The 14,541-nt window shown below is 33.0% G+C and overlaps 1 protein-coding gene across 1 annotated transcript in view; it reads right to left on the bottom strand.

Annotated features, from left to right (window-relative positions):
* Nucleotides 1-14,541, bottom strand: part of LOC106875862 (uncharacterized) — a 46,477-nt gene extending 31,936 nt beyond the window's left edge. The window contains exons 1-6 of the mRNA XM_089365466.1: nucleotides 12,688-14,541; nucleotides 11,657-12,072; nucleotides 5,050-5,147; nucleotides 3,630-3,783; nucleotides 3,124-3,195; nucleotides 2,345-2,393 (exon numbers count right to left, since the gene is read on the bottom strand). Coding sequence (XP_089221592.1) covers nucleotides 2,345-2,393; nucleotides 3,124-3,195; nucleotides 3,630-3,783; nucleotides 5,050-5,147; nucleotides 11,657-12,072; nucleotides 12,688-12,755 — 857 coding nt within the window. The 5' untranslated portion in view covers nucleotides 12,756-14,541. The remainder of the gene's footprint in view (nucleotides 1-2,344; nucleotides 2,394-3,123; nucleotides 3,196-3,629; nucleotides 3,784-5,049; nucleotides 5,148-11,656; nucleotides 12,073-12,687) is intronic.

Below are 14,541 nucleotides of genomic sequence, written 5' to 3'. Positions count from 1 at the left end.
GTCATTTTATAAATTGGCACTGACTATACTGACCAATTTAAAAAATTTTTAGCATTTAAACCAGCCATATTGGCCAACATATTGAGATAAATTCAAACTGACCAGATCTAGTCTCTAATACTTACCTTACAATATTATTCTAAAAATAACCATTTACATTGCTGAAATCTCAAAGCTACATGGTAATGCACAACTAATTAAAAACAAATGTGAATAAATAAGCATTATATTCGACAGAGAAATCTGAATGCTAAAAGGTTAAACAGTACAGTGTGATTTGAAGGAAATTTGACTTATTTTAAGTTGCTTGAACAAATACACAGCGGCTTCCCTATTAACATGTTTGTATAAGACGACAAAGACTGCAGAGTCAAAGATGGTGTCAGAAGTAATTAACGGGTTAGAAAGGTACTGACTCAACTGACTGAAAATATAATATAATGATTTAAAATTTTCAATTTCAAAATAATGAAATGAGATTTAAGGATTTCTTTGAAGGAGGGTTTAGTACAAGAAACTGTTTCTAACAAAAACATGTTAGTAATTTTAGATTTGGATTTTCTTAATATTTAATCCTTATTCTATAGAAGCTTATTCTTTAATAAATTTTGTGGGGATAAATTTTTTTTGATCTTTTACAATATAATTTTTATTTTATTTAACCCTTTAGCATTTAAACTGGCCATATCCAGCCCAAATATTCTACATGTTTTACATTAAAACCAGCCAGATCTGGCCTTTCACACCTACCTTACAATGTCATTCTAAGAATAAAGAAGCACATCATCGAAATCTTGAAGCTATGAGATAATGCATGGTTAATTCAAAACAATGTGAATAAATAAGACTGAGTAATCTGAATGCTAATGGATCAATGTAATCATTTATGTTATATTCACTTTAGTTTATATTTAAACAATGTTTTAATTACAAAAATAAAGAACTATGTATCTAACTTATTTAATTCTTTTGAAACATCATTTATTAAGTTGCTTCAGGTGTTCTGTGTTTTAATTTTACAACCAATTAATGCAGGAAACTTAGGACGAAAAAAGAAAAGGTTTTTCTAAAATATGTTATTAAATACATAAAATATTTAACACTTTCATGACAATATTCCTTTTGAAATGCCTTGTTCATGGGTTTTGATTTTTTTCTTAAGTAATCAAAAGTTTTGATGCAGTTTAGGAAATTATCGTTATCATTTGGAGCATATTTTAAAAGATCTTAAAATTTATGAATGAAAGGTTTTAATCTAAATATGAACACTTCAAAACAAGAGAAATCAGAACCAAGGTCTCAGAGAACTAAATGAAAGTATACTGTCTTTATGAGTGAATACAAAAAATATAAAATATTGCAGAAGTGAAGATAGGAAATTATGACAACAATGTACAAATATATACTACTTCATTGTTATATGAGATTTTAATAAGCACTTCTAGTACTACATCTGGTACAAAATAAGGACTAGTGTGCAAAGCAGAATTGTATATTACTCAAAAAATATATGATATCAGTAATCAGATTCAACGGATATTATCCAATCATCGCATTCTTGGTCTACCTCTAGATCTCCTGCCAGTTGGCTCAGCTTCAAGAATCTGTCTTGCACTACTTTCCTGCAACATTCTAATCATATGTCCTAATGCAGAAAAGTAGCAGCTCACCCTGGAAAGGCTCCTTGATCTCTGAGCTAAGCACCCTGACAAGTAATATTACTGCAGAGATCCTACGGATGAACCCCATTTTGATGCTTGTATTTGCAACTGTACTCTTTTTTTTTCAGTCATTACCCCCCAAAACTGATGATCACAGGTGAGCAGAGACACAAAAAAAAAAACAAATTAAAGACAGCAAGTTTGGCATTTACACATAATCTCTCCTCTTCTGGAACTGGTGCTTTACCGTACCATCACCTGCAATTCCAGCTTTCAGTTCAAAGCACGGCTTGAAAGCAAGTCTCCACTTTTGCATATGCAGAACACACCGAGGCATGAAAAGTTGCAGCAGAGACAGTAAAAACGTCCATAGCTAAGTCATGGTTGGACTCTGACTTAAGACTGGCCAATAAAGGATTCTGGCAAACCATTTCCCAACTTTGTAAGAAGAAGCCCTCATCTATAACTGTGATTAAGAACTCATCTGGGGTTCTACTTCTCTCTACAGAGAAGAACATTCTGAGGAAGTAGAGAGAATACTTTTGTTGATCTCTTAATTCCAGTCATGATATAATCTTCTGGTGGGCATGACGTGCATCTAGAGGCAAAGACTAACCTCACAGAGGCTGAAGTCAGAGAGGCAATTAAAGCCAATTTAATTACAAAGGAAAATGACATCTTACCCTTCTTGAATGAATTCATTTAATTTGTGTAGATTTTTATCAGCTCTCACTGTAAATAAAAACAGAGAACTATAATAATCAAATATGAAATATTACCAACCTTCACAGTAGATATTCTAAAGTAAATCTAATTTTTTAAATATATTTTCATTGTTATTCTTCAAATTACGGGAAGTGAATTAGTGGAGTCTTTAGAGCATTGGATAGAATGCCTTGCAGTATTTATTCTAACCCTCTGTGCTCCAAGTTCAAATCCTGTTGAGGTCATCCTTGTCTTTCATCATCTTTGAATTGTGCTTTGGTATGTAACAAGTGTGTTTCTAAATTGCTCTGTTGATAGGCGAAACGTTACCCAACTTACCAGACATTTTAATGCACTTAATGATTATATTAAGTACATTATCCCACCTACCGCAGACACAGCTAATAGTTGAAGACAACTGAGAGGTGTAGCAATAAGACTGAAGCTTCATAAATGCAATGCCACAGTTGGAAACTGTATGGAAGCACATAGAAAGAACAGCTTTTGCTTTGGGAGGTAGATTCAATGTGTGACTCAGTTTAATCCCACCACCTGAGCTCTTGAGCACCTTTAGCAGAGTTTATTCTGTGTCACAAGCTTTTGAGCCAAGTTCCCAATCAAGGATAATTTTCTCCCATCTGTTTTGGAGCACACCTTCCCACCCCCACTCCTACAAAAAAAAAAAAAAAAGTGACGAGTGCTGCCCACCTTCTCCTTGACTAAATCATGAAAAAAATATTTTAAAAAGTATACTTACTCCCTCCAAGCCTTTTTCGCATTTCGCCATAATGTATTAAACCATAAACTTCAAGAGCATGCTTTTTGATACCTGAAGAATAATATTTTAAAAATCCATTGAATTAGTTTAAAAAATTGATTTTTTCTTTCTTTTGGGGGAAATTAATCTATGGGTTTACATGAAACATATTAATACATTTTAAACGAAATGAAGATGAGCATGACACTCCACAGATGCAAGCATGAAAGGGTGGATGTTAAAAGATGATGATTATGATGTGAATGCAAACATAAAAGATATATGAAACAGAATGAATGCCCTTTCTAACACTAACCAGTTTACACCGAGTGCTTTTTACATAGCACCAGCACTTTATACATTGCACTGATACAGGTGCTTCTTATGTGGCACCGGCATGGGTGCTTTTTAAAAATGATATAAGATGAAAGGAAAAAAAAAAGTCATACAAATGACATAGTATTTGAGGGTGTTTTTTACTTGTTTAAATCAAAGAAATAACTCACCGTCTTTCATTTCAATATATTTAGAAATTTTATTCCAAGTTCTATAATAAAAATGGCGGACTTGCTCTTTGTTTTTAATCATCATAGCTAGAGCACCTTTTTTCTTGTATTTTTGAGCAAAATTATTCTGTATAGCATCAAAGTCTCTGCCACACTGAAATCAAAATGATTATTTTCATTACAAACAAAAAACAATTTAATAGAAAAAGAAATGAAAAAAAATATTGTATTTTATTAATATTTAGCAGAAGCACAGAGTGAGTTCGGAACCAAGAGTTTTGTGTGTTAGCACTTACCAAAGTTTGATAAGTGCCAACACATGAAACTGTTGGTCCATGAGTCACTCTGTGTATTTTGTTTTATCTATAGTCAGTGGAACATATTGTGTTGCTTATGGTAAAAGATTGAGATTTTATTTAAATAAAAATAGATGACAAAATTAGTTTGTGGATATTTAAAAAAAAACAATCAACGATTTGGAAAAATTCTTTGCAATAGAATCATGTATGGATGTGATTAAAAGATTTAAATTGAACCATTCAAATGCAATGATACAATAGTACATTATCCCTATTTTGCGGGTGGATAGTGGGGTATATTCTCATATGTCTTTCTGCAATAGGCACAAAGCATGGAATTCTGGGAAAGCAGGGCAGTGCTCGACTGGTATGTATTTTATCAATGCAAAGAGGTTCAGAGAACCTATGCCACTCTACCCTCCAGCAGAATTCTGAACTCTATGTGAAGTTGGGAGAAGTGTTGCAAAGCATTTTGTCCTGCATGCTAACAATCTAGTCAAACTGTCCAACCCCTGCTAGCATGGAAAAACGGGCGTTAAGTGATGATGATGATTTTTCATTTGGCATGGATTGGATGGATCTCAACAGTATCTTATCACTCATCTCCAAAAATTTCATTATCTAGCACAAACAGCAACAGATGAAGCTAGTGATTTTTGTTGTTGGTGTGTTATCCTCACCATCACCCTCATCATTTAACATCTGCCTTCCATGCTGGCATGTGTCGAACAGTTTGACAAGAGCTGGAAAACCAGAGGACTGTGTCAAATTCTAATGACTGCTTTGGCATGGTTTCTACAGCTGGAATGCCCTTCCTAACACCAACACCACTTTATAGAATGTGTACTGTGTGCTTTTTTCTATGTGGCACCAGCACCAGTGAGGTCACCCAGTAACACTAGCAAGACAAAATCTCCCCCTCAACTAAGTAGTTATGTACCTGGTGATGAGATGTTAAGAGTATGAATAGAGGGATAGAAACTGGTGTCCTGCTGTAGAGGAGATACATGACCAACTTGTTTGTTAAAAAAAAAGGGGAGGAGACGAGAGAGAGAAGAGGTAAAAATGTGTTGGGACAAATTTACAAGGATGGGTCAAGTGTATTAGTTTGAATTTCTTACCTCATTTAAAGCTTGGAAAAATGTACTCTTTTCATCAACTGTCCACAATTCCCATTGCCTTTTCTTAGCTTCTGGTGTAGCAGTTTTAACTTCTTTAGCTGAAATTTAACATGCATTATGTTGAATAAATACTATCTTATAAATTAAAAAAAACATTAGAAAATATTTTACCATATATAAATAAAAATGTAGCATTACAATTTGTTCCAACCCCTAGAATTAGCTTTATTACTTCAAAACTCAATGGAAGCACACACAGGTAGTTTGCTTCTTAGAAGTATAGTCGTGGAAAAGATGAGAGTTAAGCAGACTGTAAGAAAGCTCTGTCACTTTTATGGTACTTCTCATCTGTATCTTAATCCTTCACAACATTCAGATCATTCTGTCAAATGTAATGTTCATTTATTCACAGTGTCCTGAATTAATCCTGCATTGTCTCATAGCTTTGAGATTTCAATGGTGTGACTGTTTAGTTTTAGAATGACATTGTAAGGTAGGTGTGAGGGCCCAGATCTGGCCAGTTTTTACCATCAAACAAGAAGAATATTTTGGCTAGATATGACCAGAGAAAGAGGCTGGATCTGGCTACCCTGAACATAAAACAAGGTAGAATATTTGGGCCAGATATTTTGGGATAAACGCTTCAGGGCTAAAGATAGTTTCAACAAAGTCTGAATAAGTTAGCTTTGTAATATCCACAGATAAAATATGAAAAAGTTAGAAAATACATATAGTATGTAAAACAAATAAGGAAGGTAACAACTTGTAAAATAATGCCAATAAGATGCTTTTGGTGAAGGTAGGTGGCTAAGTGGTTACAGTTTTCAGCTCAAGATTGTTAGATCAGGAGTTTGATAGCTGGCAGTGCATTATGTCCATGAGCAAGATGCTTTATTACATATTACACCTGTCCACTCAGCTGGTGCAAAAATGAGTTGTACCTGTAATTCAAAGAGCCAGCCTTGTAACATTCTGTGTCACACTCAATTTCCCTGAGAACTAGGTTATAAGTATGCTCAGCCATTTACATTTTAATTTCATGAGCAAGCTGTTCCATTAATCAGATCAACTGGAACCCACATCATCGTACCTGATGGAGTGCCAGATTTTCTAAAGATGCTTTTTATCCAACTCATGCAAACGTGAAAAAGTAGACATAAAAACAAACAAACAACTAGCACTACAAAAGTTCACTTTCCAAGATAATGAGTCTTTTATCAGATGCAAAGCACAAATAACATACATACGTCAGTTTAGTGTGGCACAGGGATAAAGAGATCAAACAGATTGTGAAAAAAATATTTTATGAACCAAAACACGTTTAATCAAAGATATGTCCTAAATACTGCTCATATATATATATATATATATTTTCATGATGCAGCTTGTTATTTGATTCAAGTAGGAGTACTTTGTAGTCACAGACATTTTCACAATGGCCATTCAGGTTATGACATGTTTTTGTTTTGCAGGGAAGGAACAAATCTTTACATAAAAAAAAGATTCTTGTGTGTTTAAATGTAGCAAAGATTTTTGGTAAAAAAAGGAGAGTTACTAGTTCAATCTGATTTTTGATAAACTGGCAGTGAAATTCAATTAAAACTTTCACTCATTGATTCTAATATTAATTTAGCACCATTTGTATATATTTCTGAGACTTATAATTAACGAAGTAGTTAATGAAATTGGTGATAGATTGATATGCAAAATTAACTATCATGAAGATGAAAAGTAGGCAAGTTGAGGAGATGGCGAGTCATTAAAAGTATCAGCCGGTGTAAACAACAAAAGCAGCTGACAGCTACATGTTATATATGAAAGGGCAATCCCTCCTGGATGGAAAAGTGTTGCATGTTAACTCTAGACATGATCAAGAAAAGTGGTGCTATGTCATTCTGTGGAGAATGTCTAAATCAGTGCTGGCATGGAAACTAAAATGGATATTTCTCTCACAGAATATAGATAGTAGTGCAATCTGAGAATTATAGAATTAAAAAGAAGCAACCTTCTTTTTTTTTTTTACTAATCTTTTTAAGATTATATTTCTAATGAAGTACACTGATTATGTACTTCAATTAATTTTGAAAATAATTTGGAAGTTTTAATAAAATTAAAATAACTCTTGCTTATTTAACAATCTGGTGTTTGTAATATAACTTAAAGGGTTCTTTCATCAAATTAAGACAGAAGGGTTTATTGTAAACCATCATCATTTGATATCCATTTTCCATGGAAAATGCTAACATCAGTGCAAATATAAAATATCAATTTACAAAACAGGAAATTCTATGTGAAAGAACTAGAGGCTGTCTTAAATGAGTTGGTATGAGACAGGTTCAGATGTCAACCACTAAAAGGTGCTGCTAGACAGTCCAAAAGAGTCACAGGTAAATTTGTAATAAATATTATTAACTTTCTCACTTGTTTTGAACATAAACAACAACCACCACCATAGATCAATCATCATCATCATCACCATTATTTTAACATCCACTTTTCCATGCTTACATGAGTTGGATGGAATTTATTGAGGCAGATTTTCTACAGCTGCATGCACTTCCTGTCACCAACCCTCACTCATCAGTTCCCACAAAATATTGGAAATGAATGGCAACTGCTTTTATGACAGTGACACTCATTACTACTGTGTCAAGACAAGAACACTAACATAAACGCATACACTCAACACATACATGTGTACATATATATATATATATATATATATATATATATATATTATATATTTTGGGTTTCTTTCAGTTCCTGTCTACCAAAGATACTCACAAGATTTAGGACAGCCTGGGGTTATAACAGAAGACACTTGTGCAAGGTACCATGCAGTGGGATTGAGCTGCAACTATGAGGATGGGAAACAAACTTCTTTATCACAGAGCCACACAAGGACTTGTAGAGGGGAATCTGGTGTTTATGTTGTATAAGCATGTCACAATACATTTGCAAGACTAAACAATAACAAAGTAAATTTCTTTCTTGTTTTTTTTTTTACTAGAAAAATAGAAGCTACAAAAATATTGAACTCTGAAAAAGTTTTTGATTGGAACTGTCAGACTTATTTAAAAACATGAAAAGATAATGTCAAAAATAAACTTTTATATAAAAATAAGTTAAATCAGTGCTTTATTTTAGCATTGAAGTCACTTGAATTTCGGCTGAACCAAATAAATCAGGTGATGATTGTTATGAAAACAGTTCAGAATTTATCTTTACTTTTTATAAATAAATAATTGTGTGCCAGTACCGCTGGACTGGCCCTTGTGCAGGTGGCACGTAAAAGCACCCACTACACTCATGGAGTGGTTGGCGTTAGGAAGGGCATCCAGCTGTAGAAACTCTGCCAAATCAGCACCAGTCCTCAGTCAAATCGTCCAACCCATGCTAGCATGGAAAGCGGACGTTAAACGATGATGATGATGATGATGAATGCTAGCAATAAATAATTGTATAATGCCAGAGGAAGAAATTAGTCAGTACCATTAACAACAGTACTTGACTAGTACTTTATTTCATTAACCATGGTGGCATGAAAGGCAAAGTCAATCTCAGCTAAACTTCAGAGTGTAAAAGAGATGGAAGAAATACCACAAGGTATTTAGTCTGATGCTCTGGTGATTCCAGCCATGCACCACCCTACTTTTCATAAATAGTTCTTACAAATTTTAGAAATTCTGAGGGGAGAAGTCGATTACATTGACCCACCAGAACTCAATTGGTGCTTATTTTATCGACCTCGAAAGGGTGAAAGGCAAAGTCGACCTCGGCGGAATTTGAACTCAGAACATAAAAACCAGAAGAAATGCTGCTAAGCATTTCGTTTGACACTGTAATGATTCTGCTAACAAATTCGAAGAATGGGGAAACAAATTAATTCAACCAAAATAAAGACACTAAGCATTCTTTAACACCTGTTGTTGTTGTTATTATTATAGAAGTTTACTACCCGGCCGAGGTAGAGAATACGTAACCCTAACCCTAAACACCGGGTGTACGTATTTACTTTCGCCTACTACCCAACATCAGCACTGATTGAACGGATCTATAATCAAAGCTATCCCAACTACGACCATCTAGTCTTAGTGTATAACAAGCACAGCATTATCCAACGTGTCAATTTTTTAAAAATTTACGAAGACATTGATAGAAATTTGGCTGCTATTTCTAGCAGATTGAGCGACCGCTTAGTAAGAATAATCAAAAAGGTCCAAGAGAGTCTCTACACGGTCATTTGAGTTGGTAGAAATAGCAGCCAAATATCCACTCAAATCATACTCTACCGCTTAAAGAAAACAAAAAGGACCTCCTAAATAATGTAGTTTTATATATACTACAGGGGAAACATTACGGGAAAAAAAAACCCAGAACGGATGATCACAATTGGAATGTCTTAGATCATAAATCTGTTAGGACAGAGTTAGTCTATGTTTAAATAAATAAGAGCGAGTGCTGAATAATACATTTTTATGTTTTAAGAGGGTGTCTCCACGTTTTTATATCGAGTGGATCGACCAAGAAAAATAACTACAATCTCGATAACATACACACGTGTAGGTTATCGAGTTTTCAGTTGGAAAACAAATAATTATTAAACATCGAAAATAAAACTGTATATTTCTTAGAGTTGGACAGATTTTTTTTGAATTATTGAATCTATCAGTTTCTACATAAACACAGATATAGGTGAAAGAAACAAATAAAAACGCATGTACACCGGTTTCGGCGAGTTTTTCGATTGTTCCGTCAAACTAACACAACTACATGCTCGTCGAATTTAATACGTAACTGGCTGAATATCCCACAGGCACGTGTTCTCTTGACGTCAATCAACAAGCAGATTCATAGTGATACAGTTTGTATGGCAAGGCTTTACAGGTACACTTTATATCCGACGGGCTTTTACCACCGGTATATTATGTCTGTTCAAATTCGCTCACGTTAAATACTTGGGTCGAACCGAAGCCTTATAATAACTAACAATTGCTCAAGATACTAAGCAGTGAGATCGAAACCTGAACCTCGTGATTCCGAAGAAAACTTCTTAACCATTCAGCCACGCTGCATGCACATATATATCTAATTACATATATATATCTAATTACATATACATATCTAATTACATATATATATCTGTAAAAATATGTGACACTTATTTTTACAGATAAATTCCTCTATTTACATGATATCGAGGTTTCTTTCTTTCGTCTGTTGTCCTTTCTATCAATATATATATATATGCATGTATGTATATATATATATATATGCATGTATGTATATATATATATGCATGTATGTATATATATATATATATGCATGTATGTATATATATATATATGCATGTATGTATATATATATATATATGCATGTATGTATATATATATATATATGCGTGTATGTATATATATGCATGTATGTATATATATGCATGTATGTATATATATATATATATATATATATATGCATGTATGTATATATATATATATATATATATGCATGTATGTATATATATATATATATATATATGCATGTATGTATATATATATATATATATATATATGCATGTATGTATATATATATATATATATATATATATATATATGCATGTATGTATATATATATATATATATATATATATGCATGTATGTATATATATATATATATATATATATATGCATGTATGTATATATATATATATATATATATATATATGCATGTATGTATATATATATATATATATATATATATGCATGTATGTATATATATATATATATATATATATATATATATGCATGTATGTATATATATATATATATATATATATGCATGTATGTATATATATATATATATATATATATATATATATATATGCATGTATGTATATATATATATATATATGCATGTATGTATATATATATATATATATGCATGTATGTATATATATATATATATATATGCATGTATGTATATATATATATATATATATGCATGTATGTATATATATATATATATACATGCATGTATGTATATATATATATATATACATGTATGTATGTATATATATATACATGTATGTATATATATATATATATATACATGTATGTATATATATATATATATATATACATGTATGTATATATATATATATATATATACATGTATGTATATATATATATATATATATACATGTATGTATATATATATATATATATATACATGTATGTATATATATATATATATATATACATGTATGTATATATATATATATATATATACATGTATGTATATATATATATATATATATACATGTATGTATATATATATATATATATATACATGTATGTATATATATATATATATATATATACATGTATGTATATATATATATATATATATACATGTATGTATATATATATATATATATATATATATATATATATATATATATATATATATATATGCATGTATGTATATATACACGTGTTGTATGTGTGTCTAACACAAGTACACCTTTATACATACTTCGCATAGTTAGATTGGAAGACTACCAGACAAATAACACGCACAGCCAACATCCATCAACTTCGAAAATACTTACCAACTTTCTTGGCTGGAGACCCAGGAGGCCTCTGTTCTCTTTTCGGTCTTTTAATTCCCCTCGTTCTTGTGAAGGTAAATGCAATGATGCCATTGTTACTCGCAATAGAAGTGCTACTAGTCGAAGTAGTGGATGTAGTGGTAGTGGTACAATTATGGCCTGCGCCGCCAACAGCCGAGGCCAGGTTCTCGCCACAAGACCCGCCTGTTCCATCGTCTGCGATCTGTGTCTGATGTTGATCCGATTTAGAAAGTTTGGTCGGACGTTTCTCGCTCGCAGCCACATTACTAACATTGGTACTCAGGGCTGTTGTAGTGTTGTTAGATCCAGGTGTAGTGTGGTGATAACCTTCATTACAATTTGTCGCCCCTTTAACCGTTCCTTTATCGCTTCCATTGCCACTGTCAATTGAAACCCTGTTGTTGTTTTTTTGGTTTTTTGGTTTTAATAGAAGAGTAAATAAAAACAAATTAAAAAGTTAACTGTGTTAATTGTTTGGTAAATTGTCTAAACCGAAACAAATAGTTAGAAAGACACATGCATCAATCTACAAAGATCTTATTCAAAATGGCTGCCCGCAATTTTTATCAATGCATTCGCTTTTTAGATTTTATTTATTATCAGAAATAAATTAAAATTAACTTAAATTACTCTTAATACAACACTAAGGACTTTAGGTTTACACATTCGCTAAAAAGAAACACGGAAGAAGTTAATGTTAGAGAGATAACCATTAATGAAATGACATAAACAAATGAATTGCAGTCATTCCAACGCATTTTCCACACACACGGAAATATTCGATATTGACAAAATATTTCAAATAAAAGCAACCAGTTAGTTTTAATAATCTATTACTGTGAAGACTGGGAGTAAAAGAGGGAAAAACTTGAGTTAATTTGAACAGCGGAAATAACTAAAAACTTAATGTTTTTGTGTGAACAATTACGGGTTCGAAGTAAAAAATGGCGGTTGTACAACAATTTTATTTCCTTGCGGTTAAACTTAGACTGCATAGACATATACTTTACCGAGATGAAGCCTGGTCTTGTCCCAAACATTCTCCTTGATGACTTTTACTTCGGGTTCCAATACCCATTTCGATAGAACCTGCTAAAATCCAGGTTTTAATCCGACTTGTTGTTAGATGCCCACTTCGAAGTCAGCAGTCCTGTCCGTCACTTTGGTACAAATACAATTTTATCTTCTCTCGGTCGGTGACTGAGAGAAGCAAAAATAAATCAAAATAAACAATTTTAAAAAATATAATCAAAAATAATGATTACAGAATCAGAGACAAAAAGTTTGCCTGGAATTTTTTCCCTTTGGTAATTAATTGGAAAAAGCCTCTGTCAACGTTGTTTTGATAGAGTATCCTCTGCACAGCTCGACATCATCATCATTATTACCATCAACTAGCACTTCTTACTGCTAATAAAGACAGCTTCTTTTTTTGTTGTTGTTGCCATAATAGTGAAGAAGAATGCACCACCGCACACAGATTACATTAAAGAGACTGAAAAGCGTTGAGTTATTATAGTTTTTGATAGAAATTCACACAGACACTGCCTCTACACTATAATGCCATTCGCATTTTTACTCTTTTCTTTTTCAAGTTTGCTTTCAGTTTTTTCCTTCTTTTCTTTTCTCTTTTTCCTTAAGTTATTTATCCTCTTGCTGTTGTTGCCAGGATTACTACTGCTGCTCTTTTTTTAAAATTTAAACATAGAGAGGGTGTGTGAGTCGATATCCAATCCAACTCGGCCGGATTTGAACTCGGAATTGTGAGAGACGCATCAAAGTTTGGATACCTCAGCAGTTTTTGTGTTCTGGCTCTCTTACCATCTGCGCCAGTTATCTGGCATATATCTCTGAGAAAACAATTAGTATCATCATCCAGTCACTAATCACTTGTCACCACTGTTTTTCCGAACCGACGGGGAGGCTTCTACGCGGTCATCCTGGCCGTTAGAAATAGTAGCCAAGTCTCCCTCAAATCATACCAAACAGCTTTAAAACAGGATGATACACTCGGCAACAACCACCGCAGCGCATATTGTAGATAGTTACGACTAACTTTATCGTATATCTCTATTTATAACGATTTCTCAGTCGTGGATGATGAGGACCATGCCACAACTGCTAAATGCTTAGTGACGGGGCTTATATTCTTTTATTAGGATTTGACTCGCTGAGAAAAATAACAACACGCTATGTGCTTGTCACATTCATACTTAGAATGACACTTTAAGCTAAACATCCATTCACGGTCAATTGCGCACGCTAGCTCTTTCTCTCTCACTCATTCACTCTCTCTCTCTCGTTCCTTTTCACTCGCTCTCTCTCTCTCTCTCTATCACACACACACACACACACACACACACACACACACACACACACACACACACACTCACACACACACATAGATACATATACACACCTATAGAAAATTGGGCTATCTTTCGTTCTGAGTCGCAGAAATGTCAATGATCTATCAGCTGTGTGAGAGAGTGAAGGTGTGTGTTGATGTGTTTGTGTGTGAGGGAGAGAGAGAGAGAGAGAGAGAGAGAGAGAGAGTGACAGCGTACATTTTTTTATTGAAAGATCGCCAAAATTGCTTAGCTGACAACTAAGTCCTGCTCCGTCTTACAAAACCTGTCGAGTCTACAATCTTAGGATCATATTAAAGATCTCAGGGCCTAAGCATTCAAAGCTACTAATTACGACAATAATTCCCGTTTAATTAGATTCTTCACCAGGTGAGAAAAATACTTACACACACCCATCCACTATGCTACAAGGAAAATATTTTTCATAAAACTAAACGTGATGTTCATGCCTTTCCCAAAGACATTAGTATAAGCGATATCAAAACGGCGAGCTGG

The sequence above is a fragment of the Octopus bimaculoides genome, chromosome Z, assembly GCF_046866305.1.
Source record: "Octopus bimaculoides isolate indiv1 chromosome Z, ASM4686630v1, whole genome shotgun sequence".
In the NCBI taxonomy this organism is placed as follows: domain Eukaryota; kingdom Metazoa; phylum Mollusca; class Cephalopoda; order Octopoda; family Octopodidae; genus Octopus; species Octopus bimaculoides.
Note: the sequence above shows the minus strand (reverse complement) of the source record. Positions and strands in the feature narration are given on the sequence as shown.